Raw genomic sequence first — 27923 nt, 5'->3', positions numbered from 1 at the left:
ACTCAAGTCTGTTTTTTTTAAATTAAATTTTCACAACTTTATGTCATATGAAATAATAGCAATGTGAACTTTTATTCGAAATGGCATGTACATGTTTATTGGCATTTTTCTTGAAACTAAACGAACTAGTTTTCGTCGCGTGTCTTTTGTACATTTGATTCTAAGGCTAAAACGCAAAATATGGCTTTCCAATCTAGTAAGGGTGTTCTGTTCGAGATTCTACCAATTATTAATCCTGACAACTTTTGCAAATCATCGATGTGAAATGTTCGAAGTAACACTTGTTAGTACGCGTAACAAAATAATAAAAGTAGGAATAATTTAAAATAAAACATCTACAACATAACTAAAATAGGGTACTCTCTCTCAAACTGATTGTTCTTAAAGCTACTTTTTGGTCCATAGATTTATACGTTTTCGCTACTGGATTGGCTCAGATAAAGATTAAAAAATAAAACTCTTATGATAATGTTTGCTGCCAATGCAATGATGGACGGAGGAATGATTCACCAACCCGGGCTGGCAATTACTCGATCTCGCCCTTCACTCCGAGCCGGACGGTGACTATCAGATCCAGCAGGTAGATCAGCGCCCCAATGACGGCGACCGCTCCGGCACCGCACATGTAGTCCATTCTGCAAGGTGGTGGATTCGATTAGTTACGGTGATTTCTGGATTGGAGCAAACAAAATTTAGCCTACTCACCGCTGTGTGTTTGGTGGCCAGTAATTCCGGGTCTTGGTTTCGGACCAGTCATTCAGGATGCAGGCAGCGCTCGCCAGGTACAGGATGAACGCGGTTAGATTCAGCAGCGATTGCAACTTCCACGGAATGCTGTTGAGGGGGAGACAAAACGTGACAATTAGTTCGGCAATCGAAGCATCGTACGCCCAGTGGCACATACTTCTCACGAATGACCTTGCCGAACAGATAGATGACGGAGAAGATCAGAAAGGGCACGAAGGTGGAATAGGCGAGGGAGGCCGTGCGTGTGGCCAAGAACACGCGGAATCGTGAGTTGTTGGCCGGGTCGTCGATCAGTCCGATGCAGATAATGGCGACAGCCTGCAATTACACAACATTTAAATTATCACCGGCGTAGACAGCGTTTTGTGTCTTGCAGCAACTCTGGCGTATAATTAGTCGCAGAACATTCACATTTGGAGTGTAGATGCTACGTAGGTGCTGCTGACACGCTTTAAAATGCCCACTAGCTCTAGCATTCTTCACGACACCCACAGCTGGAAGCGACTGTTGAGTGTGGTAATTGTCACCGGACTAAATATGTTATTTAATTATAGTGTTATTTTGGATATGTTACCAAATTTGATTTGGTTTTTTAATTATTTGTAATTTTTAAGAAAAATAATGCACAGCTTGACAGGATATGGGCAATGTTTATATATGTATGGAACGGAACAGTTTTGTATTGTTCTGGTAAAAAATTGATATCCATTTAATATAAGGGACAAAACTTAAAAAATCTCGAAAAATTCTTGCACATGAGAATCTAATAATTCTGAGTGGTGAAGGAGAGGGAGGATATGAATTGATTGAAAAGTCCATGCTGTCAAAATGCTTACGCACCCTTTTCAAATGTTGCTCCAGATTTATATAAAAAAAATATAATTTTGATTATTAGCAGAACAATCACTAAAATTCGTTTCTGTCGATTGGAGATTGTTCAGGGAGCCCAAATAATTCATACCCAGACAAAATTGAAGCTTTTACTGACATCAACTTCAAAAATTTCAAGATGTGTTATTGGAGATGAGAGATGAATGATCAAAGAGTAATGCCCCTTACGTTTCCTAAAGCGTAATAAAATGCCAAGTTAAGACGCAAAATCACCATCTCGGTACGTATAATAGATGTGTTAAACTATCCAGCCCTTAACGACATGAAAAGAACACATTCTAGAAGACAAGCATCAAGTCAAGTGTGATGTAACGTCGTGATCACACTCTCGCCGAGCACCGTACAACAGAGGGCGGCACGTCAATTCGACGCTGTCGTGCTATCTTGTCGCACGTCGCTTTTTGACGTTCCGAGAAAACCCACTTTTCAATGTTTGATCTTGAATAAAAAATAATAGCACGTAATATAAACAATAACGAACACGTTTTGTTTGGTTGACCATTCTGTGCATTGTCCCGAAGTTTGGTTGAATTTGGTTGCCGTAGTCCCTAGTTATGATTACAAATGTTATTGTTTACGGTACTCGGGCATGTACGTGTGTCAAACGCATTCCGACATAAAATCCCTTTGGCCAGTTATCGCACGTGCAGCAAATATCAGGGTGCGTCAAGATAACACATTGTCATAACGTTGACAACAAGGCTCGGAGTTTTTTTTTTTGGTCTTTGAAGGTCAAAAGGTGAGGCATTGTGAGCTGCACAAAATGTCGTCCTCAACTCAATTTGGCCCTAAATCGCCGTGCGTCAAGATTGCACGATCACGACAAATTGTGTGTGTGTATTTGTGATGACTCACTCATCACTTGGCCGGTTGGCGTATGAATCACGCCCTCTTGAAGCTTGCGATCTATCGGCTAACTAAACTAATTACCCTGTCGGGTCTAACCCGACATTCTCCCACCCATCATGCATCGTCGGAATCTCGTTTATAATTAACGATCCGATTGTTCGCGCGCAGCCGGCCGGTCTTTGGAGTAGAATTTTCTCAGGCACTATCCGCCGCTTCGTAATGGCATGTGATGAGTGTAATTTACACACGTTACGTAAGATGTTTATGGAAATGTCATAAAGATTAGTTGTATTTTAATAATGTTCAAACTTCAACTTAAAAAGCATATAATAGTATCGAGATGGGTATAAGCAAACCCCTTATGTTAATATTAGGGACCTACAGGTTGGAGGTTGAAGGTTGAAAAACTTGTAGTTGCTCTAAAAACTGCTCAAAAGGGTGTCCACCATTGGTTAAAATACCCTAATCTCAAAAGAAAAAAAATATGTTTTTGTTTGAAGGTGACCTCTCTTTATCAATAAATACTACAATTTAGCACGGGTATGAATCTTCAAGCAATTTCAATATGGCGACTTGTATCAGAAGAAAGTGAGGCATTTTCGCTAGTTCTCACTGTTCTGTGTTCTGCGTGCACGTCCGCAAACATCGACCACACACATACCAACACAAAGCGCCACCAAGAGGCAAATGGTGATTACAAATATTTTAGGCACTTTCGTTAAAAATATGCGGTTTTGCAAAAACAAATAACAAAACCAACTTTTAAGTATCGTTCGACTGTCAAACTTGTAATTCATTGCTGATTTGTTCGAAAATTTGTTAAAAATAATAAGTTTTTTTGCAGCACCCCTTTTGGACGGACATTTCTGTTGTCACCTTCTGGTTCCTTGGATTGGCCATGGATAATTTCACAGTGTAATAAACAGGGCAGCTACCACCACGTGGCGCCACTGTTTCGAATGAGAAAATGATACAGGTTTTTCAGACGAGTTTCAATCCCGTGTTGTGGTGCAATTATATGATAGCAGATATATTCTAGCAAAAATAAACCTTCATGGAAGGTCAACATGGACGCACTTTGTTTTTCAAAAAATGCTTCGCTGTCTCATTTCTATTTTTCAAAGATTACTGTAGATAGGCACTGATTTGGGCATTTACCAAATGAAGAATTCTCTACGAAACCGGTTTTTTTCTTAATTTTAATTTTTGTAATTTTTAATCCGGCTGAAACTTTTTTGGTGCCTTCAGTATGCTCAAAGAAGCCATTTTGCATCATTAGTTTGTCCATATAATTTTCCATACAATTTTGGCAGCTGTCCATACAAAAATGAAACATGCAAACTGAAAAATCTGCATCATTTGAAGGATTTTTTTGATCGATTTGGTGTCTTCGGCAAAGTTGTAGGTATGGATAAGAACTACACTGAAAAAAAATGATACACGGTAAAAAAATGGTCACTAAAATTTGTTTTTCAAAAAACATTATTTTTGATTTTTTTTCATTTTCTGGTATGATTTAGGGGACATCAAATACCAACTTTTCAGAAATTTCCGGAATGGGTAAGAAATCTCTGGCCGAGTTATAAATTTTTGAATCAATACCAATTTCTTAAAAAAATCGAAATGTTGGTCGCAAAAAATTTTAAACTTCATTTTTCGATGTAAAATCGAATTTGCCATCAAAAAGTACTCTAGTGAAATATTGATAAAGTGCACCATTTTCAAGTTATAGCCATTTTTAGGTAACTTTTTTACAAATAGTCGCAGTTATTTTTTTTTAAATTAGTGCACATGTTTGCTCACTATTAAAAAAAATAGTTTTGAAAATCTGAAAAAATCTCTTTATTTTGCTTTTTGGAACATTGTTTACAACTCAGCAACTAATGTTCCGATTTTTAATGATCTTTTCGATTTTTTTCCTATTTTTAATCAAGACTAACATTTCAATAGGGCCAAACATTAAATATTACGCCCTTTTGAAATGTTAGTAATGTTAGTTTGCGACCAGTATTTCGTTTTTTTTTTGAAAAAATCGGTATTGATTCAAAATTTCTGAAAAGTTGGCATTTGATATCCCCTAAACAATATCAGAAAAAAAATAATAATAAAAATAGTGTTTTTTTTTGGCAAATCAAATTTTAGTGACAAACACGAAATTTTAAAATGAAAAATTTTGTTCTAAATGAAAAAATGACCCTTCTGGGACAATGTAGATTCGAAAAGTACATTAAATTTCCCATAAAATGACATATTCCAATTTTTTTTACAGTCGAGTAACGGAAAATGGGAGAATTTTCAAAACTTTTTTAGAGTTTTTTTCGATGAAAAATACGTTTATTCGGAATTCTGAGTACGCCATCAAATCGGGCGTCTAATTTTACACAAAAGTCCCTTTGACACCAAATTTCTATCTCATCACCGTTTCAGGCTGCAAATGGTTGAAAAACACCTCTTTTTTCGCATGTTCAAAAATGGAAGGGGTCGTACCGCCCCTCCGTCATGAGATATCAAAAAACGGACCTCGGATTCGTGATCAGGGACAAAAGTTACCCCTTAGGACAAAGTTTCACGCAAATCGAAGAGGGGTCGGGGCAACTTTTCCCGATTTCGTGTGAGTTGGTAGAGAATTACCCCATTATGAATGTCAAAACTGTGTTTTTTGATGAATTCTAACATCAACATTCATTTAAAGTTTGATTAAACGCAGTAGTTATTGACAAAACAATTAAATAAATTAAAATTATTAGTTTACTAAAAAATATGAAACATTTCACTGAAACTGAACCACCTGGAAGGTAAAACAGAAATTTATGGTTTTGATTTCCTTAAATTCTAGCTTTTTTTATATATAAAACATCGATTGTTTTGATGTTAACGGCTTACTTGAGACCTAAAGAATGCCATTCACTAACATTTCAGTCCAAATTTGTACGATTCAATAGCAAAATCGAGTGTCCGGAATTCGAAGCAAAAGTGTCCGGATTTCGAATCAGTTTTTAGCAGTGTCCGCGATTCGAAGCACAACAAGTCATTTTAATTTTAAAATTCTGTTGAAAAATTGTTAGAAAAGACATATTTTGCATACATTTTCCTAAAACTGACTGTTTTCCAACTTATTACATGATTTTATGACAGCTATAACAAAAATGGTATGCTATTAAGTGTCTGGACTTTGAATCATGACGTCAACAATTTTTACAAGTTATTGCCAACCCCGCAACTCACCAGCTCCAGCAGCTTAAACACCGGCGGCAGGAACTTGGTGACGCCACTGCTGCCAAAGTACTCCTTCCGCATGCCCCGGTCGGTCTGGTCGGTTCCGGCTCCCTGTTCCGCGCTGGCCATCGTGAGGCGGGAGATTTCTGCGCAGAGACACAAAACGACACGTTAGTCGCCTTTCTAGACTTCGTGGATATTCTAAGTAACTTTGCATGCTTCAAAGCGCGCGCACTCAAACAATTGGTAATTGCTAATTGGTCAGTCATCATCATCATCTTCTGTGTGGAGTGAACATTTTCGTGATAATTGAGTTAAGTGAGCGGTTGTGGTTTAACTATTCTATTGTTTTCGTGGATTTAGACGAGGTTGGTTTTGTTGAAAATTGAGGGGTGTTCGTCGTTACAGGTTGTGTGAGCATAATTTTGTTCAACGTTTTAGGGCTTCTGGGTTGTCACGAATTGGTGCTTTATTGGATTATTTGGGTTAACTTCATTCGTATGAAATTACTATGTTTTGACTGTACCTATGTTCATGATTGATGACTGTATTTGAGATTTGTATTATATGACGAAACCTATAGAATAATGCAAGATGTTTAGTCGTTCGAATTGAAAGCTTTCATATACATCAGCTACCGGCTATTGGAACGAACTAATGCGTAAGTCACGACTTGAACCAACTGAACTGTGTACTCAGTGTATGGTTTTCCATTCAATGTAATTTTGTGGTACTTGCGGCTGCACTTTCTAACATCACACAGAGGCTATAATACGCCTCTGTGGTTAGTAACTTCAATTTGTCATTCGTGTTCAATCAATGAAGGCTGTCGTCGTGAAGCATTGCTATACCGAATGAATTATCGTTCAACTTTTTACTCTTGTTACGTTACGTATCATTTACGGCGAAGATTGTTTCCGGAAAACTTTCCTTTTCCGCCGAGTTCGTGTCATTACTCTAAACATTTTCTCACAGTTTATATGCATTTATGTAAACAAATCCGTGTGTCAATTGTATACCTTATCAGTGAAACAAATCTTATTGTTCCCTTCACACCCTCTTGTCGCGTCACACACTGACCTACATTACCCTCACCCCCCCTTTTCATGGAATCCATTCAGCGTATTTCTGCAAAGTGTGTGTTTGTTTTGCTTTTGCTGAACGCATGTACTCGAATGACAACTCCAAACGTGTGTGTGGAGCGCACAAGAATAGTCGCAGAACGAGTCTGGAACCGGTTTGCTGCCGATTCATTCAGTTCGTTTGGTTTGGTTATCTAACGTTTAAGATTTATTGCGCTGCACATCCAGTCCCTCGTACTGGTTGCTGGTGCTGCTGCAGAGATTGAATGGTTGGTTGGTTGGTTTGTTGTGCACACCTGTTGAAGCCTCGGTCACCTGTCACGCTGCCGTCAATCGACAGCTAGGGGCAGCCAGAACAGTGACACCTGGTGGAAGGTCACACGCGGTTCACAAGGTCTTGAACTGACGATTGCGAGATTGGAGATTGTGATTTGCGGTCGATGAAGCGTGAAATGTATTGTTTTGAGTCGTATCAATGACTAATTTTCTAGTATTTTAAAACATTGAATTTTATGCCCATTTAAAATGCAAGTCTTGATTAAAAAAAATCAAAATATTTTTTTCGAGAGATCGGAAAATTTCACAAATGTTTCATGCTTCAGCATTGAAAATCGGGCCATTAGTTGCTGCTATATCGACATTAGAAAATGGTGGGCTGCTTGGGTGAGACTCCAAAAATTTCAATTTTCCTGTTTCTATTTCTTTAAGCCGCTGTATCTCAGCAACCAGAGGTCCAATCTTCAATGTCTCTTAGATAATTTATAGCAAATTTTCTGAACTCTTCAAAAAAAAATATTTTTTGAAATGGTCACTCATGGTCACTATTTTTAAAAATAAAAAAAAATGCTAATATTTCCCTAAAATCAAACTTTTGGTGGCTATATCTTGAAAGCGGAGCCCTTTATGAAAAAATCTGTAAAGTACTTTTCGATTGCAAATTGAGGCATTTTTTTGGAATTAAATTTCGATTTTTTCCAAAAATCACTATTTTTTCAAAAAAATTATAACCCGGCGACAGATTTTTTGACGATGTTTCTCTATAGCTCAAGAATTGCGGGTTTTTGTCCCCTAAAACAAAAAATCTCGAAAATAAAAAAATACGTATTTTGGGAAATTGAGTTTTAGTAAAAAAAAAGTTGATAGAAAAATCTGCAATTTTTTGTTTTTCCGTGTTTCTATTTTTTTCTCAATAGTCCTCAACAATACCTACAACTTTGCCGAAGACACCAAATTGATCAGAAAATTCACTCAAAAGTGACAGCTGTTTAAATATTTACGTACCATTTTGAATGACACAAAATAGCTTCTTTGGTCATAGGGAAGGCCCTCACATAGTTTGAGCCAAATAAAAAAATACAAATAAAATCCATTTCCGGTTTTGGTAGAGAATTGGTCAGGTATGGATACGGACTACACTGAAAAAAATAACACACGGTAAAAAAAATTGGTGATTTTTTATTTTACTTTTTGTACTTGATTTGCATAAAAACGCTATTTTTATTTTTTGATATGTTTTAGAGGACATCAAATGCCAACTCTTCAGAAATTTCCAGGTTGTGCAATAAATCTTTGACCGAGGTATGATTTTTTAATCAATACTGATTTTTTCAAACAATCGAAATATTGGTCGCACAAATTTTTCAACTTCATTTTTCGATGTAGAATCAAATTTCGCAATCTAATAGTACTTTAGTGAAATTTTGATAAGAGACACTGTTTTCAAGTTAAGGCCATTTTAAGTAACTTTTTTGAAAACAGTCGCAGTTTTTCATTGTTTCAAATAAGTGCAAATGTTTGCCCACCTTTGAAAAAAAAAAATTTGAGGAGCTGAGAAAATTCTCTACATTTTCCATTTTTGAACTTTGTTGATACGACCCTTAATTGCTGAGATATTTCCAATCAATGGTTTAAAAACAGGAAATTTGATGTTTTGGCCCTTTTGAAATGTAAGTCTTGGTTTAAAAAATTTCAAAATATTTTTTTCGAAGTGGTCGGAAAATTTCACGAATGTTTCATATTTTAACATTGAAAATCGGACCATTAGTTGCTGAGATATCGACATTAGAAAATGGTGGGTTTTTTGGGTGAGACTTAGAAAACATCAAATTTCCTGTTTTAAACCTTTGCATGGCAATATCTCAGCAACTAGGGGTCGTTTCAACAAAGTTCAAAAAAGCAAAATATAGAGAATTTTCTCAGCTTTTCAAACATATTTTTTTCAAAAGAGGCAATTTAAAAAAAAAGAAAAACTGTGACTATTTTCAAAAAAGTCACCTAAAATGGATTTAACTTGAAAACGATGCACTTTATCAAAATTTCACAAAAGTACTTTTTGATTGCAAATTTGATTTTACATCGAAAAATGAAGTTGAAAAATTTTTGCGACCAATTTTTCGATTTTTTTTTTGTTTTTATTTAGGACCTTTTAACTATGAGTCTTTCGGGTCCTGTTTATGAATCTTTACACTTTTCCATACATGTCAGTAGCCTTTGAAAATTTCAACACATTTTTCGCCATATCTCGATCATCAGCCAAGGCTTCCCTGACGTTGGATGGTACTCCAGCTCGGCGTCTCTGCTCTTCGAACTCAGGGCATTCCGCTAAGATGTGTTTCACCGTCAGCGCCAAATTGCACCTTGTGCATTTCGATTTTTTGAAAAAATAAGTATTGATTCAAAAATTCATAACTCGGTCAAAGATTTTTTGCACAACCTGAATATTTCTGAAAAGTTGGCATTTAATGTCTCCTTAAACATATAAAAAAAAATAATAAAAATAGTGTTTTTTTTGCTAATCAAGTTTTAGTGACAAAAAGTGAAATTAAGAATCACCCATTTTTTTACCGTGTATCATTTTTTTTCAGTGTAGTCCGTATCCATACCTACAACTTTGCCGAAGACACCAAAACGATCAAAAAATTCCTTCAAAAGATACAAATTTTTGAATTTTCATGCATCATTTTTGTATGGACAGCTGCCAAATTTGTATGGACAATTATATGGACAAACTAATGATGCAAAATGGCTTCTTTGGGCATAAGAAGGCATCAAAAAAGTTTCAGTCGGATTAAAAAAATACAAAAAAAATCGAATGACCGAAATCTGAGAGAACTGCTCTATAGTAAAATTCAACTATAAAAAATAATTATAAATTGGTTTATGACTGCTGATTTTTTTTAAATGTTAGAACATCACACGAATAACGCATTCAATGATTGAATGATTTTTCCGCATCCCATAACTTGTCTTACTCTTCGGCATTCTCTCATATGATCTGTTCAAAAACATGTTTTAGCCTTACGGATGTTACTATTTTTCCTTCTCATTAACGATGATCATAATGTTCTGATAACAAAATCAGATTTTTAACAGAACTTCCGTTTCCAATTTATTTTTGAGAAAAAGCGGTATGAAAAATGTTTCTATATGAAATGGTTTTTTAAAAAACAATTTCATGAAAACGAATCTGTCTTCTTATGGGATCGTTATGTTCAATTCAATTGCAATCGTAATAAAATGTCGCTAAAGGAAATACAGCAAAAAGAAGTTGATCACCTCGCACAGCACGAAAACAGAAATTTTAACAAACCACACTGCGCCGCGTGGTGTGTTGAGATCGGTTTTTATGTAACATGCTCACTATAACTCAACTGACTATTGCTGAGATGATGCCTACCAAGCAGCAGCATGGGGGTAGAGCATTTATGCTGCAAAAGGCATATCGCCCCGTCGCGACATCGCGGTCGTTTTTATATGTTTTCTTCTCAAACTTCCAACGCTACCAGGGCGTTGTGGCCGATGAGGCGAAAAGTTTCGTCACCTTATTCGATATGCTCTGCTGCGTACTTTGGAAGAGACTTCGTTTTACGCCCAACCGAGGGAAGTGTAAACGGGTGACAATCTGTTCTGGTTAATTTTTGGAACGATTTGAGCGGTAGTGAAGAAACGAACGCAATTTTTTGATAGTTTGAATGTTTTTCGTAGCGGAACTTCAGTTTTTAAACTGAATTTTGATGTTCAAAATCGTTTTTAGTTATCTGTACGTTTTGTTTCAATTTGCCTTATTTTTAAATTAATAAAAAAATAAAAGCATACAGTGCAAATGCAATAGAAAATTGTTGTATCGTAAAACCATAGGTTCAATGAACATTCCACTTTCTTTCGATCCCTGCTGTTCTACAAACTATAGATATCTAGTCAAAAAGGGAGTCAACAACGCCACTCTTTCTCCGCAATACAAAGTGGATCGTGCAGACTAATGACAGTCTGTTGCTTCCTCCTACCGAACCACCCACCCACACACATTCCACCCCAGTTTGCGCCACTCCTCGCAGCATAATAGCTAAATTCATGCATTTCACTTTGTCGCCTTGGGCAGTCACACCAGCAAAACAACAGGCGGACGGGCGTGGCAGGGCACTTTAAAAGGGGGTTTATGTCGTGCTTAGACTTTTTTAGCGTTAAAATTATCATTTCTTCGAGCGAGCACAAAGCACTCATTGTTGGTAGTTGACAACAACGGGGCAGCTTTAGTGTGGAATTGTTTGCAACTGGGAAAAGCATTTTTTAAATCATTATTTGAAGTACTGTTTGTTTTTGGTAAAATTACCTATTTACAAATTGTTTCAAAAACTTCATTTATAAACAATATTTTTTTAAATCTTGAAATTCAATTTTCAACAACAACTCTTCCCCACACGCTGACCGTCGCAACTTTTACGCGAGTTTTGTTTTGATTCGAGATTCCGCACATGCGTAGTACGTTTTACGGGCGTTTTGTTTTGATCGTGTCTTCCACACAAGCTCGTATATAAGTGCTTTGCTAGTATTGGGCTAGTCTATCAACACTGAGAAGTGCTGGTAACTTTAATTGCAATTTGTGGCGCGATATTTAAATTCACACCAATCCATCATAAAGCTAGCTCGGTTTAGAGTGGGTTTTAAAGTGATCATAGACTGGTAGTCAAGAAAATCAAACTAAAATGTTTGAAAAGTTTTAACACTTTGTACCTTTCGGATCATGTTGAGATTAAAAAAACTACTATTCTGCAATCCCATTAGTCTTGAATATGAATCTATCCCGGGCAGACGGTAATAACAAAATTCATACCATTTCAAAAACAAATACTGTTAAAATAACAGAAAGTGTTATGGAATCTTCTTGAAAAATCAATTTTTGCATAAGTATTCAATAACAGTTTATGTTATCATAGAGCAATTCCAGCTCAAATCAGGAACTTTTCCAGTACTTTTGTACCCGACCATCTCCGATTTCAATGAAACATTGTAGACATGTTATCCTAGGCCTATATAAGCCATTTTTGTGTATATGGAGCCAATTGCACTCGAAAATGACATTTGAGAAGGGCGTAATTTTTTTAGATATTTTTGTATTCTGTAATTTAAAAATGATTGTATCTCGAAGCCGTTGCATCGTACCAAAAAGTGGTCAAAGACAAACTTGTAGGAAATTGGACGGGCTTTCTGAAAAAAATACACTGAAAGAAAAATACACGCCACTTCTATGGGATTTTTCAATTTTTATGTTTAAAAGTTAAATTTTAAGGTGAAGTTACGATTTTTTTCGTTCAAAATGTTTGAGGAAATAGCCTAAAATGTTACCAAAAGACTCAGGAAAAATGCGGGATGGTATGTCTCTCCTAAAAAAATACAAAAATCATTTACTAAACCTGTTTTTTTTAAAGTGGTCTAAACGTCAAAATTTTCGAAACCGATAGTGGCAATCGATTATCTAGACAATTTTACATTAAAGTCTCCATATTGACCATTGTCCTAAGTCCAATCCTTGCGAAGTTATAGCGGTTTTAAAAATTAAAATGTCGAAAAAACAGCTTTGTTGGTGGTTTTTGGCTTTTTATATATGGCAGACTTGATTTTTCAGTCTCAAGAATATTTTTACCAGAAAGCTCGTCCAATTTCCCATAAGTTTGTCTTTGACAGCTTTCAAGAGAAGTGGCGTGTATTTTTCATTCAGTGTATTTTTTCAGAAAGCCCGTCCAATTTCCTACAAGTTTGTCTTTGACCACTTTTTGGTACGATGCAACGGCTTCGAGATACAATCATTTTTAAATTACAGAATACAAAAATATCTAAAAAAATTACGCCCTTCTCAAATGTCATTTTCGAGTGCAATTGGCTCCATATACACAAAAATGGCTTATATAGGCCTAGGATAACATGTCTACAATGTTTCATTGAAATCGGAGATGGTCGGGTACAAAAGTACCAGAAAAATCCCTGATTTGAGCTGGAATTGCTCCATAACAAAATTTGTTATTGGTCTGATATTGGTTGACAGCCAAAACAACTTTGGAATAACATTTTTTGTTATGGAAGATTAACTCTAACTGTTATTGGGATGATCGGATTAGTTGTTCAAATTTCAAAAAATAATAACAAAGATTTGTTCGTAGAATCATTGAAAATGTTATTAGTCTGTTATTACAATAACAATCCAATAACAAAAAAATCATAACGACGAATAACAAATCTTGTTATAATTAACATAAAATGTTATTTGCCTAGTATTTTCAAATATCAAAAATGTTATTCCCAAGTTATTTCCGCCTGCTCGGGATGTCACAGTAGCACCTCTAGGTTTTCAAGATAGGCACACAACATTACCATGTGTGAAGATCTGACTGCATTTGCATTCTGGTTTTCACCGTATATCTTGTGCAAAGCATGGTGCATTTAAGTCTATCTCATAATCTGTGCTTTGGAACGAAACGCATCTCCAGCTTACTGATGCAGAAAAATGCAGCTGTTTGTAGCCGATGCCAGGGATTCTGCGTATTGGGTGACAAGTTACGATGGTTAGAACATGATAAATGCAATAAAAAAGTGATGGCATTCCGAGGCCAACGCTAATTTTTTACTGTCTACCTACTTTGTGGATTCCTTCTTTGTAAAATATCCCAAAGAGCAGAAGTTTTTTTTAAATACTTCAAAATGTATGTGTTTATTGATGACATGTATTTTTCAAATGTTTGAACAATGAGCAATTCTCTACCAAAACCGGAAATAAATTTTATTTTTATTTTTTGATTTGACTTAAACTTTGTGGGGGCCTTCCCTATGACCAAATAAGCTATTTTGCGTCATTGGTTCACCCATACAAGTCTCCATACAATTTTGGCTGCTGTCCATACAAAAATGGTATGTAAATATTCAAACAGCTTTAACTTTTGAGTGAATTTTCTGATCAATTTGGTGTCTTCGGCAAAGTTGTAGGTATTGTTGAGGACTTTTGAGAAAAAATAGGTACACGGAAAAATAAATTTGCCGATTTTTTAATTAACATTTTTTTCACAAAAACTCAATTTCCCAAAAAAAAATTAAAAATTGAAAAACTGCAAATATTTCGCTAAAATCAAACTTTCGGCGGCTATATCTTGAAAACGGAGCCCTTTATCAAAAAATCTGTAAAGTACTTTTCGATTGCAAATTCAATTTTGCATTAAAAAATAATGTCAAACTTGTTTTTTTCATGAAACTTCGATTTTTTCTAAAAATCAGTGTTTTTTTTCAAAAATTCATAACTCGGCGGCAGATTTTTTGACCATGTTTCTCTATGGCTCAAAATATGCGGATTTTTGTCCCCTAAAACATATCAAAAAATCTCAAAAAACAATAAATACATATTTTATGAAATTGAGTTTTAGTGAAAAAAAAGTTGATTAAAAAATCTGCAATTTTTTTCCTGTGTACCTATTTTTTTCTCAAAAGTCCTTAACAATACCTACAACTTTGCCGAAGACACCAAATTGATCGGAAAATTCACTCAAAAGTTACAGCTGTTTGAATATTTACATACCATTTTTGTATGGACAGCAGCCAAAATTGTATGGAGACTTGTATGGGTGAACCAATGACGCAAAATAGCATTTGGTCATAAAACAAAGTACAAAAAAATAAAAATGGTTGAAATCGGCCGATTTCGTAGAGAGTTGCTCCAATATGACTTTGATGAATCAAAAAGTTTCCACATTTTCGTTCGATTAAAAATACCTGCAAATCTAAAGCTAATATTTAATTCCGTTTAAATAACAATTAAACATCTAACTCAGAAACTAATTGTTACTGTTACACTAAGAACACTAAGAAGTTGTTCATAGATGCAGTCCGTTTTCAGATACGAACTAATTTTCATTGAACAAAAAAAAACATGGCAATATTTTAATAACTACAGTTTACTAAAATTGAAAAGCTTTAAGAAGCTTTCATTCAAAACAAAAGCTTTCAGTCAAAAAATATTTTTCTAAACAGCTAATAACTTTTCTGGATCAAGTTATGCAGCTTTGGTCTGTTCGACAAAATTTCAATGCATTATATTTCCTATGAGGATCTGAGTTTTAGAAAATTTGAAAGGAAACAGCGCCACCAGCTGATATATCGTAGAAAAAATCAAATTAGAAGTGTGATTCCTATTTTCAAAAAATATGTTTTATTAGTTGCAAACACTTTCGTTTCGATCAGCAAAAAAGAAATGCATTCCATACTTTATTCCCACCAATAGCTTCTACCAGCAAATACGGTTAGGAAATGTGTCGCACCATTTGAGACCAACAAGTATGCTCAGCGATGCCAACATAGTTTGGTCTTGAGCTGCATGTGACGTGAATTTCTGCAATTGGCAATCGCGCACACATACACGCGTGCACGTACAAATTGATCCAAACACAAGCAAAAGGCTGCCTTTCGGCATGAAGTAAAGTTATTAATTATGCTCTTTAATGCTGCGCGAGTCAAATTGCAAGCGCGTGACAAATATGGTTTTGCTCGCTCAAACCATTTCCTCTGGACCAGCATCTACCGCCAATAGTTAGAGTTATTCTCTCTTGACGAAATTAATTTGAACATTACAAAAAAAAACCTTGTTGTGTTTTCATCCATCCACCCTGAATCTAGCAATAAAGGCATCCATCAATTGATTTTTTCCGATTATCACTTGTTGATTGTGTCAAGAGAGCATAATTGAACTAAAATAGTTTTGTTGTAAAAGTCATAAAAAATGCATTTTAACTTCCTCCAGGAAAGGGAGTGCCTCAGTTCACTTTCCTGTTTCGAATTTTTCTATACTCTATACTCTACAAAGCAGTCAAACCCAACACTCAAATTTTGAGACTTGTTGCTTCAACTGAACAAACAAAGTAGTTTATCGGTTTTGTCGTTCAACTTGTTTTTCTTTCCCTCTTAGCTTTTTGTTTAAACTAGTCACTATCACTTGTTCACATGATTTGGCTTTCGCTGCCGGCTCCTCCAACATAAATAAATGCGTAGTACACGGATAGAAATCCTGTCCGGGAAATCGACAACATTGTTCTCGATTCGTTCTGAAATTCGTTTCAGAATGTTGTCGACCAGTCGTCCGGTAACATTTGCAACAAAATCGAGAACAATGTTGTCGATTTTGAGTCGTCACGGTTGGTGACGCCTGGCAAAACAAAAAGCACGCAGCCATCCCGAACGGTTTATTCGGTTTTTGAATTGACCGTTGGTTTTGGTTTTTTAATTGACCGTTGGATATTTCTTTTGGTTCAGTAAAACAGTTGATTCGTTTTTTTTTATTTATTGAGGCAAAATAATACATCATTAATCAAAATACTAATCTTTGTGTGAGTGTGTGTGTGTGGAATTAAGGAATTTAGGAATTAAACAATTAAGGAATTTAGGAATTTAGGAATTTGGGAATTTGGGAATTTGGGAATGTGGGAATTTGGGAATTTGGGAATGAGGGAATTTGGAAATTTGGGAATATAAGAATTTAGGAATATAGGAATTTAGGAATTTGGGAATTTGAGAATTTGAGAATTTGAGAATTTGGGAATTTGGAAAATTGGGAATTTGGGAATTTAGGAATTTAGGAATTTAGGAATTTAGGAATTTAGGAATTTAAGAATCAAGGAATTTAGGAATTTAGGAATTAAGGAATTTAGGAATTTGGGAATTTGAGAATTTGGGAATTCGAGAATTTGGGAATTTGGAAATTCGGGAATTAAGGAATTTAGGAATATAGGAATTTGAAAATTTGGGAATTTAGGAATTTAGGAATTATGGAATTTAGGATTTATGGAATTTAGGAATTCAGGAATTTAGGAATTTAGGAATTTGGGAATTTGGGGATTCGGGAATTTGGAAATTTGGGAATTTAGGAATTTAAGAATTTAGGAATTTAGGAATTTAGGAATATAGGAATTTAGGAATTTGGGAATTTGAGAATTTTGGAATTTGGAAAATTGGGAATTTGGGAATTTAGGAATTGAGGAATTTAGGAATTTAAGAATCAAGGAATTTAGGAATTTAGGAATTAAGGAATTAAGGAATTTAGGAATTTGGGAATTTGGGAAATTGGGAATTCGAGAATTTGGGAATTTGGGAATTTGGAAATTCGGGAATTAAGGAATTTAGGAATTTAGGAATATAGGAATTTGAAAATTTGGGAATTTAGGAATTTAGGAGTTATGGAATTTAGGATTTATGGAATTTAGGAATTTGGGAATTAGGGGATTTGGGAATTTGGGAATTTGGAAATTTGGGAATTTAGGAATTTAAGAATTTAGGAATTTAGGAATTTAGGAATTTAGGAATTAAGGAATTTAGGAATTTAGGAATTTAGGAATTTAGGAATTTAGGAATTTTGGAATTTGGGAATTTAAGAATTTGGAAATTTGGGAATTTAGGAGTTTAGGAATTTAGGAAATTAGGAATTAAAGAATTTAGTAATATAGGATTATAGAAATATGGGAATTTGGGAATCTGGGAATTTAGGAATTTAGGAATTTAAGAATTTAGGAATTTAGGAATTTAGGAATTTGAGAATTTGGGAATTTAGGAATTTAGAAATTTAGGAATTTAAGAATTTAGGAATATAGAAATTTGGAAATTTGGCAATTTAGGAATTTAAGAAGGAGGAGGAGGAGGAGGAGGAGGAGGAGGAGGAGGAGGAGGAGGAGGAGGAGGAGGAGGAGGAGGAGGAGGAGGAGGAGGAGGAGGAGGAGGAGGAGGAGGAGGAGGAGGAGGAGGAGGAGGAGGAGGAGGGAGGAGGAGGAGGGAGGAGGAGGAGGAGGAGGAGGAGGAGGAGGAGGAGGAGGAGGAGGAGGAGGAGGAGGAGGAGGAGGAGGAGGAGGAGGAGGAGGAGGAGGAGGAGGAGGAGGAGGAGGAGGAGGAGGAGGAGGAGGAGGAGGATTTAGGAATTTAGGAATTTAGGAATTTAGGAATTTAGGAATTTAGGAATTTGAGAATTTGGGAATTTAGGAATTTAGAAATTTAGGAATTTAAGAATTTAGGAATATAGAAATTTGGAAATTTGGGAATTTAGGAATTTAAGAAGGAGGAGGAGGAGGAGGAGGAGGAGGAGGAGGAGGAGGAGGAGGAGGAGGAGGAGGAGGAGGAGGAGGAGGAGGAGGAGGAGGAGGAGGAGGAGGAGGAGGAGGAGGAGGAGGAGGAGGAGGAGGAGGAGGAGGAGGAGGAGGAGGAGGAGGAGGAGGAGGAGGAGGAGGAGGAGGAGGGAGGAGGAGGAGGAGGAGGAGGAGGAGGAGGAGGAGGGAGGAGGAGGAGGAGGAGGAGGAGGAGGGAGGAGGAGGAGGAGGAGGAGGAGGAGGAGGAGGAGGAGGAGGAGGAGGAGGAGGAGGAGGAGGAGGAGGAGGAGGAATTTAAGAAGGAGGAGGATGAGGAGGAGGAGGAGAAGGAGGAGGAGGAGGAGGAGGACCAGGTTGGAGAAACTGACCGACGAAGTCTGCTGGACGGCGTTCGAGTACTCCACGGACGGAACAGGGAAGTGCCGCAACGCCGACCGGAGGTTTGTTCTCCGTTTGCTCGCCGCCGACGTACTTGTTCTGCTTCTCGATCTTCTTGCGCTCCGACTAGGTGATGCACTCGGACATGGCAAACGACTGCTCGAACACCGCCGACGAGATGACGCTCAGCGTGTCGTTCCCAAATTCGCTCGGAGGAACCTTCGGAGTTCCAGCCTTGCCCCCGCTCCCTCCCACAACCGGATTCTGACCGTCTAACAGTGGCAACTGATTGCCTGCTATCCGCCGCCTTCTTCTAAATCCCAAAGATCTCCCGGAACAACTCCCGGTGCTACGGGCTGAACCGGAACCGCGAGTCAATCACGGCTTGATCCTCGTAGATGCTGAACTTGCAGTCCTCCCGTCCGCCATCGTGCACAAAAAGTTCCTCGGCCGCTCGTCCATCTGCGTCGTCTTGCTGCTGATCTTGTCCGAGAACCCGGAGCTGATCGTTTCCGTCTCGGAAAAGTCCATTGGCGTTCGCAGCTCAATCTTTCGCCGCGTCGTGCCCCGTTGCTGCTCTGGCCGTCTTCTTGCGGTTGCCGTGTTCGTGGGTGAACTTGGTAATGAGAGCGAGCTGAAATCGCCCGAGCCGAGCTCTTCATCCTGCCGTTGATCCAACGACTGCTGCGTCTGACCTTGGCCTTGCTGCTGCGGCGGGGTCACTCCGGTGTAGGTGGAGGAGGACGCCTTGCCTCTCGTTGCTTTTTTCTCCCGAAAACAAAAAAAAACTTGGCTAAAACACAAACTGCCACGATCACTCGGTTGACGTTTTGATTATTTTGGCTGCGTTTTGACAGTTGTTACGGGGGAATCGTAGGGGACGGTTGCCAATTTTGAGAACAAAATGTTTCAAAATCGAAGACAATGTTGTCGATTTTGAAAACATTGTCGATCAAATCGAAAACAATCGATGTTTTCGATTTTATCGCAACTTGTTTTCGGTTATGCGGACCGGATTTCTATCCGTGTAAAGAAGGCATCTCACACGCACATCAGTCCTCGTCGAAGACTTTTTTGTTCAGCATAAACCTGTAACAAAAAAAAACCTGTTTTCACGTTGCGAAGCCATCCGCACGCAGGGGGAAATGGTAAACAATAAACAAAAGAATATGGGGCTCACTTTGTGAATCTGTGAAGGTGTTACATAAAGAAATAGGTTACACAAAAGTGGTACAGTAGAGTCGCGTGTAAAGTGGCGTTTTTTATCACTGGGCGGAGCAAATATGGAATTTTGTTTATCGATCTGTATTTATTGAGACTGGTTCAAAAATAGACCAGACTTGATTTGACATTCCAGCGTCGAAAACAAATCAAATTCTTTGGCAATTTGTTTTGATGTAGGTTGAATAAAGCTGGCATTTATCGATTTATAGATGCACCAAAAATATCTAAAATGTTAATAAAAAGTTTTTAATTGTTTTATTGAGATTTCAGTTCTAAAATTATCCTGAATTTCTGGATTTATTGTCAAAGAAATTTTATTTCAAGCAAACAAACAATTATTTGTGGTAAAAAAAATTGAATGAGCAAAACAGTCCAGATTCGATTATTCAAAGTTTTAATTATCCAAAGAAACTTTGGGTAATCGAATAATAAAAACGTTACTTAATCCACCTTAAGGTGGTTGGTGCCTTCCTCACATTCATGTTGTATTTACAAATTAATGTAATAGTTTTTTTTTTTAATTTTATTTAATTTTTTTATAATTATTGATTTTACCAGAACAGCAATATTCAAGTTTTTACCAACTCTCCAAAATAAAGGAGAAAAGAGGGGGCTGTAATTGAATTTAGAGACAAAATGATGTATTCAGCAACATAATTAATACAGACTTTTTCCAGAAGAGACGCAGACACTGCTTAAGCAATGTGGCAACCGCCCAGTTTACTCAATCCGAATTCTGAAACGGATTCTAATTAGAATCGTATACAAATTCCGTCTCAAACGCAACAACCGGTTCCGCGTGCATGCTGCGTGACTCTCACGCGTAAGCAAAAAGATCCGGCCTTTGAGGTTAGGCAAAAATTGCCCTTTTTTGTAGCTACAACAAAACTTTTTCTTGACGCAACTTTAAAAGTACTTCACTAAACAGAATAAAATTTAATAGGGTCTTAGGGGACCCCAAAACGAACAGAATAGGGCGGATCCGGCCTAAATCGGTTCAGCCAGTTCTGAGATAATCGTGTGGAAAAAAATCATATCTACACACATCCCCACAGACATTTGTTCAGGATTTGATTCTGGGTCGATAGGTTTAGGTGAAGGTATATCCAGGAGTCGTATTTAAGAAGTTCATTTTTCGAGTGATTTTATAGCCTAACCTCAGTGATGTGAAGAAGGCAAAAATGTCTTCTTATTCTTAACATCAAATTCGTGTTCAGCGACTCAAAATTTGTCGAATTTGAGTAGTTCAGTGGATTTTTATCAAATCGCTAAATCATCATCTGCAGACCCTGCACTGCCCCTGATCGCATAAATGTCCCATATGCATTTTCATCGTTTTTGAGTTATTTATGCTGTTTGGTTCAAAATTGTGTGATCTTTCAGAAAAGCCTACAACATCCAGTACTGAGTAGTTCTCTCAGATTTCGGTCATTCGATTTTTTTTTGTATTTTTTTATCCGACTGAAACTTTGTTGGTCCGACTGAAACTTTATCTTCAAAATTTTTAAACCAAGACTAACATTTTAAAAGGGCGTAATATTGAATATTTGGCCCTTCTGAAATGTTAGTCTTGACTTAAAAGTTTTGAAAATATTGTTTTCGAAAAGATCAAAAAATTTCACGAATGTTTCATATTTTAACATTGTAAATCAGACCATTAGTTGCCGAGATATCAATGTTAGAAACTGGTGGGTCGTTTGGGTGATACTTGGAAAACATAAATTTACATGTTTTAAAACTTTTGCATGGCAATATCTCAGCAAGTAAGGGTCGTATCAACAAAGTTCAATTTTCTCAGCTTTTCAAAAAAAATTTTTTTTTCGCAAGTGTGCAAACATGTGCACTTATTTTTAAAAATGAAAAACTGCGACTATTTTGAAAAAAGTTACCTAAAAATGGCCTTAACTTCAAAACGGTGCACTTTATCAAAATTTCACTAAAGTACTTTTTGATTGCAAATTTGATTTTAAAAATGAAGTTGAAAAAAATTTGCGACCAATGTTTCGATTTTTTTGAAAATATCAGTATTGATTAAAAAATTCATAACTCGGTCAAAGATTTATTGCACAACCTGAAAATTTCTGAAATGTTGGCATTTGATGTCCCCTAAAACATATCAAAAAATGAAAAAAAATAAAAACAGTGTTTTTTTTTGCAAATGATACAAAGTTAAATAAAAAATCATCAAAAAAATTTTACCGTGTATCATTTTTTTCAGTGTAGTCCATATCCATACCTACAACTTTACCGAAGACACCAAATCGATCAGAAAATTCCTTCAATAGATACAGAATTTTGAATTTTCATATATTGTTTATTTATGGAAAGCTGCCAAATTTGTATAGAAAATTATATGGACAAACTAATGATGCAAAATGGCTTCTTTGGGCATACCAAAGGCACCAAAAAAGATTCAGTCGGATTAAAAAATACATCAATTAATTCTTAAAAAAGACCGATTTCGTATAGAATTGCTCTACAGTTAAACCTCGTATAAGAGCGCCTCGCATATGCAACTTTGCATATACGAGTCATTCCACCTGATTCGGTTTTGTCGCAAGAGTTGCATATGCGAGGTACAGGGCTTATGGGATTTTGGCTATATGGGAGACATGGGCTATATTTTTATAAAAAAACAACTAAACTATACAAATTTATAGTGTTTTGGAATCGTTATGAAGTCAGCTATACAGCTACACCAAATTTACATGGTTTACGATGTTCTAGATCATCCGAAACTTCGTCAAGTTAAGGCCTATGTGTTCAACGCCGTACAAGTATGAGTTAGGCGATTTGACTGTGGTTTTTGACCACAGATCATATCCGGTTAGCCTCAGGGAGGTTCAGGGACTAGTCTACCGATATGTGGTGTTGTTCTGGGTCTTCTGTAGAGTCTCGGGAGGTACGTCCGATGGGTCTACCGCCGTAACACGGCAGAGGTCGGTAGTTTTAGACCTCAGATCATATCCGGATAGCCTCAGGGAGGTTCAGGGACTAGTCTACCAATATGTGGAGATGTTCTGGGTCTTCTATAGAGTCCCGGGAGTTACGACCGACGGGTCTACTGTCGTAACAAAGCAGAGGTCTATGGTTTTTGACCTTAGATAATATCCAGATAGCCTCAGGGAGGTCCAGGGACTAGTCTACCGATATGTGGAAATGTTCTGGGTCTTCTGTGGAGTCCCGAGAGCTACACCTGAAGGGTCTACCGCCGTAACAAGGCAGAGGTCGATGGTTTTTGGCCTTAGATTATATCCAGATAGCCTCAGGGAGGTTCAGGGACTAGTCTACCGATATGTGGAGATGTTCTGGGTCTTCTGTAGAGTTCCGGGAGCTACGTCCGATGGGTCTACCGACGTAACACGGCAGAGGTCTGTGGTTTTTGACCTCAGATCATATTCAGATAGCCTCAGGGTGGTTCAGGGACTAGTCTACCGATGTGTGGTAATATTCTGGGTCTTCTGTAGAGTCCCGGGAGTAACGGTCAATGGGTCAACAGCCGTAACTAGTCTACCGATATGTGGTGATGTTCTGGGTGTTTTGTAAGATTTCGGGAGCTACGGCTGTTGGACTAGCCCCTGAACCGTCCTGAGGCTATCCGGATGTGATCTAAGATCAAAATCCAGTGACCTCTGCCTTATTTCGGTGGTAGACCCATTGACCGTAATCCCGGGACTCTACAGAAGACCCAGAACATCACCACACATCGGTAGACTAGTCCCTGAACCTTCCTGAGGCTATCCGGATATGATCTGAGGTCAAAATCCATAGACCTCTGCCTTGTTACGTCGGTAGACCCATTGACCGTAGCTCTCGGGACTTTACAGAATACCCAGCACATTACCAGAAGTCGGTAGACTAGTCTCTGAACCACCCTGAGGTTATCTGGATATGATCTAAGATCAAAATCCAGTGACCTCTGCCTTATTTCGGTGGTAGACCCATTGACCGTAACTCCTGGGACTCTACAGAAGACCCAGAACATCACCACACATCGGTAGACTAGTCCCTGAACCTTCCTGAGGCTATCCGGATATGATCTGAGGTCAAAATCCACCGACCTCTGCCTTGTTACGGCGGTAGACCCATTGACCGTAGCTCCCGGGACTTTACAGAAGACCCAGCACATTACCAGAAATCGGTAGACTACCCTAGTAACATTTTAAAACTTACAGGTTTTATCAGGGTTCTGAAAACCTTCATGCAGCCTAAACAGGCTTTAATGGCCTACTTAAAACCTAAAATGTTACTAGGGTAGTCCCTTAACCTCCCTGAGGCTATCCGGATATGAACTGAGGTCGAAAACCTCCGACCTCTATCTTGTTGCGGTGGTAGAGTCATCGGCCGTTACTCCTGGGACTCTACAGAAGACCCAAAAAATGACCACACATCGGTATACTAGTCCCTGAACCACCCTGAGGCTATCCGAATATGATCTGAGGTCAAAAACTTCTGACCTGTATCTTGTTACGGTGGTAGACCCATCGGACGTAGCTCCCGGGACTCTACAGAAGACCCAGAACATCACCACATATCGGTAGACTAGCCCCTGAACCTCCCTGAGGCTATCTGGATATTATCTAAGGTCAAAAACCATCGACCTCTGCTTTGTTACGGCGGTAGACCCGTCGGTCGTAACTCCCGGGGCTCTATAGAAGACCCAGAACATCTCCACATATCGGTAGACTAGTCCCTGAACCTTCCTGAGTCTATCTGGATATGATCTAAGGTCAAAAACCATCGACCTTTGCCTTGTTACGGCGGTAGACCCTTCAGGCGTAGCTCCCGGGACTCCACAGAAGACCCAGAACATTTCCAAATATCGGTAGACTAGTCCCTGAACCTCCCTGAGGCTATCTGGATATGATCTGAGGTCAAAAACCACCGACCTCTGCCGTGTTACGGCGGTAGACCCATCAGACGTACCTTCAGGGACTCTACAGAAGACCCAGAACAACACCACATATCGGTAGACTAGTCCCTGAACCTCCCTGAGGTTATCCGGATATGATATGTGGTCAAAAACCACAGTCAAATCGCCTAACTCATACTTGTAGGGCGTTGAACACATAGGCCTTAACTTGACGAAGTTTCGGATGATCTAGAACATCGTAAACCATGTAAATTTGGTGTTGCTGTATAGCTGACTTCATAACGATTCCAAAACACTATAAATTTGTATAGTTTAGTTGATTTTTTATAAAAATATAGCCCATGTCTCCCATATAGCCAAAATCCCATAAGCCCTGTACCTCGCATATGCGTGCTTCGCATAAGAAACCCCCATATGAGGTGCATATGCGAGGTTTAACTGTACTTTGTTTTAGAAATCAGGAGGAATTCCAGTTTTTTCGCGAAAACTTAACACGTAGCCTTATTTGTGGGACAAATTTCAAATGCGTTTTCCTCGGCTTGTTGTTGTTTATGCGAACTTGTACAGTGCAGCTTTAGTCGAACGCCACCTAGAAGTTGGTAGTCTCAAATTCATTTCATGGATAAAAAATCATGATAGATAAATCATTAAAAATGTGTAATGCATCGTTCCAAAAATAAATAAATGAATAAATCTCAAATAATGTGAAATTAATTAGAGAGTTAATAAAGTATACCACAACTTCACATTCAGGTTAAATTTAAGGTATGTTTTCTACTTCAGTTTCAATTTTACATTTTAAGTTGAGGGGAAATGATTTGTTGACAATTTCTAAAAGTCAGGCTGTTTTCTTTAATGCTGTGAATATGTTTTTTCTTTGAAAATGTCACAAAAATTTTCTAAATAGCGTCAGTGAAAAATTAGATGACGCTATAAAAAATATTTTTTCCTAATTTCATTCTTTAAAACTTTTGTCTAACCAAATAGTTGTCAGTTCAGTAAAGAATTCACCAGAAATCAATTTTCAAACCAATTTTTGTTCTTTACTATAATGTTTTTCTCGAATTTTCGGAATTAAAAAATTAAACTGTTTAAATTCTTTATTTTATACTTTTAATATGTTGGGCTTGATTTTTGAACTGCGAAATTATGTTTATAGAAACAGCTGAAATTTTCACAAAAGTTTCACTTTTAAACATTGAATATCGATACAATAGTTTCTAATAATCACAAGTTGGAAAGGAGGGCTAAATAGATGACACTGAGAAAAAATATTTTTCACAAAATTTAAACTTAGAAAGATTGTATCTCAGGTACTATGAGTCCGATATACAAAGTCGAAAAAGGAAAGCTGTAGAATTTTTTCTTAGCTTTTCGAAATTATCTTATGCAGGGTTGCAAAATTATGATTTTGTTTTGATTAGAATTTTTCTCTAAAATGCCTGTAACTTGAAAGGGATCAGTTACAAACCACGTGGACACTTTTTCTTTGGATATCTCAACCCCCCCCCCCCCTCCCTCGTGGGCTATTGTCCATACAAAAAAAAACTTTTTTGTATGTAGCGTGACAATTGCCAAACGCCTCCCTCCGTAAAGTGTCCACTTGGTTTGTGGATGGTTCCAAAACGGTGCACTTCATTATAATTTTTTTAAATCATTGTCATTATCGATTGCAAATTTGATTTAGCATCAAAAAATATTTCAGAAGTTTTGCTAGACAATTTTTGATTTTTTTTTTTTCGAATACAAATGTATCTTCAGTACCAGATTTTCCACCAACCTTAACTGCAAAGCAGAAGATGCCCGCAGAAAAGGATAAAATGGATATTTTTAGAATTTGACTTTTTGTAGGTGGAATAAATGATTCTATTGCCATGTATCTATTATTTTCTGGCAAATCCAAACCGTAACCTATAACTTTGTCGAATACACAAAATCGATCAGGAAAAAGGCCAAGTTTTTCCAATACACACTCTCATCTTCATTTTGTATGACCAGTCCGCAAAATTGAATGGGAACTAATGATGCAAAATCGCTTCTTCAAAAAATGCTAAAATCTCGAAAAAAATGCGAAATTCTGGAGAAATTCTACATTTACAAATATGGGACAAAATTGAAAATATAATAAAAAATATTTATTAAAAATAAAAAAGTATCTGAAAAAGATTTCACCCTTTCAGGCCTAAACTTTTATGATTTTTTTTTTTTTTTAGTTAATGATGGCAAAATGATCCTCATGACGAAAATTACAGTTTGAACATTTTGATTTTTGGGTCATATATGACCCATCAGGCCTGAAAGGGTTAAAACTGCAAAACAAGACAAATCAACTTGTAAAAACAGTTATTGCGGGTTTTATAGAAAATTCGGGAGATAAAACTTAAAAAGAAAGAACCATGCGTCTCCTCTACATGTTTGATCCTACTGAATCTTTTTTTTTCTGTATTTAAATTTTTTATCTTCTTTGTGCGACCCATGTGGACTTGAATTTAAGACATCTGGTGTCCTTGGTGTAAATATGTTATGATTATCATTTGGTATTGTTTGTAGTAACGTAAAATATTTCTTCATCTTTCTGAAAGCTAGATTATCACGTTCTCTTTGTAGACATTCCTTCACCCCACGATTGCTCTGAAATTCCACGGTTAATATCCAACACACGTGCGAATGTAGCCAAGCGTCGTTTAGTACGATGATTTTTTTAGTCACTTTAGCAGGTATTTTCCCCGTTCACTTGTTTTAGTTTTTTTTTTTGTTTCAATCAGAACACAACATCGATATTCTTCACCATTGATTGTGGCAGTGACTTTGCCCTACAAAACAACTTGCTCTTCATTTGTTTCTTCATTGTCGGCACAGTAATCGAAGTCGATTGAGGAGACACACCCTGATCGTCTATGCTACTTGATTTCTTCTGCTTTTTTATGCTGGTTGTGCTTCTCCTCAAATTATCCAATGCTAACCTGCCGAGGGGGGCTATCAAATGCGAAGGTGGTTCGTCGTCGTCGTCGTGAAGTCCAACAAAGACTTGTGCCCGTGACCTGTTGTTGTTGCTACTGCTGCCTGTCTGTGTTGTTTGTTGTGGTACAGTAGCACGCGATTTTATGCTACGGCCTATGTTGAACGGCGCGGGAATCGTGACCTGTGTACACGCGACCGACCGAATTTTGTTTTTGTTTTGGTTTTCTGGAAGAGACGAGCCGACAGAGAGAGAGAAAAAGACCAAATGCGACCGATGTCGGAGAACGCGCTCAAAGCACTGAACGCGACGTGCTCGTCGGT

At 37.4% G+C, this 27923-nt stretch overlaps 2 protein-coding genes across 3 annotated transcripts in view; one reads left to right on the top strand and one right to left on the bottom strand.

Annotated features, from left to right (window-relative positions):
• Positions 1–27923, top strand: part of LOC6032732 (kinesin-like protein KIF3A) — a 47814-nt gene that overhangs the window by 8421 nt on the left and 11470 nt on the right. The window lies entirely within an intron of this gene.
• LOC6032733 lies at positions 44–27923 on the bottom strand. 2 transcript variants are annotated; one of them, XM_038260122.1, is made up of 6 exons: positions 27605–27923; positions 6230–6280; positions 5713–5849; positions 905–1065; positions 706–834; positions 44–635 (listed from the first exon to the last, which is right to left on the bottom strand). In XM_038260122.1, the coding sequence occupies exons 2-6, from the start codon at positions 6237–6239 to the stop codon at positions 527–529; spliced, it is 546 nt and encodes a 181-aa protein (XP_038116050.1). In that variant the 5' UTR covers positions 6240–6280; positions 27605–27923; the 3' UTR covers positions 44–526. The 2 variants fall into 2 exon arrangements, with proteins under 2 accessions (XP_038116050.1, XP_038116051.1); XM_038260123.1 differs by lacking the exon at positions 6230–6280 and having other exon boundaries at positions 27605–27922.

This window comes from Culex quinquefasciatus, chromosome 3 (genome assembly GCF_015732765.1).
Source record: "Culex quinquefasciatus strain JHB chromosome 3, VPISU_Cqui_1.0_pri_paternal, whole genome shotgun sequence".
Classification (NCBI taxonomy): Eukaryota; Metazoa; Arthropoda; class Insecta; order Diptera; family Culicidae; genus Culex; species Culex quinquefasciatus.
The sequence above is the reverse complement of the archived record's forward strand: the minus strand, read 5'-3'. Positions and strand labels throughout refer to the sequence as shown.

Excerpts from the sequence above, each read along its gene's own strand:
- LOC6032733 (XM_038260122.1), bottom strand. Across the intron at positions 1,066-5,712 it reads TGTTTAAGCTGCTGGAGCTG|GCTGTCGCCATTATCTGCAT; the intron begins GTGAGTTGCGGG and ends GTGTAATTGCAG. Across the intron at positions 835-904 it reads GGCAAGGTCATTCGTGAGAA|CATTCCGTGGAAGTTGCAAT; the intron begins GTATGTGCCACT and ends CCCCCTCAACAG.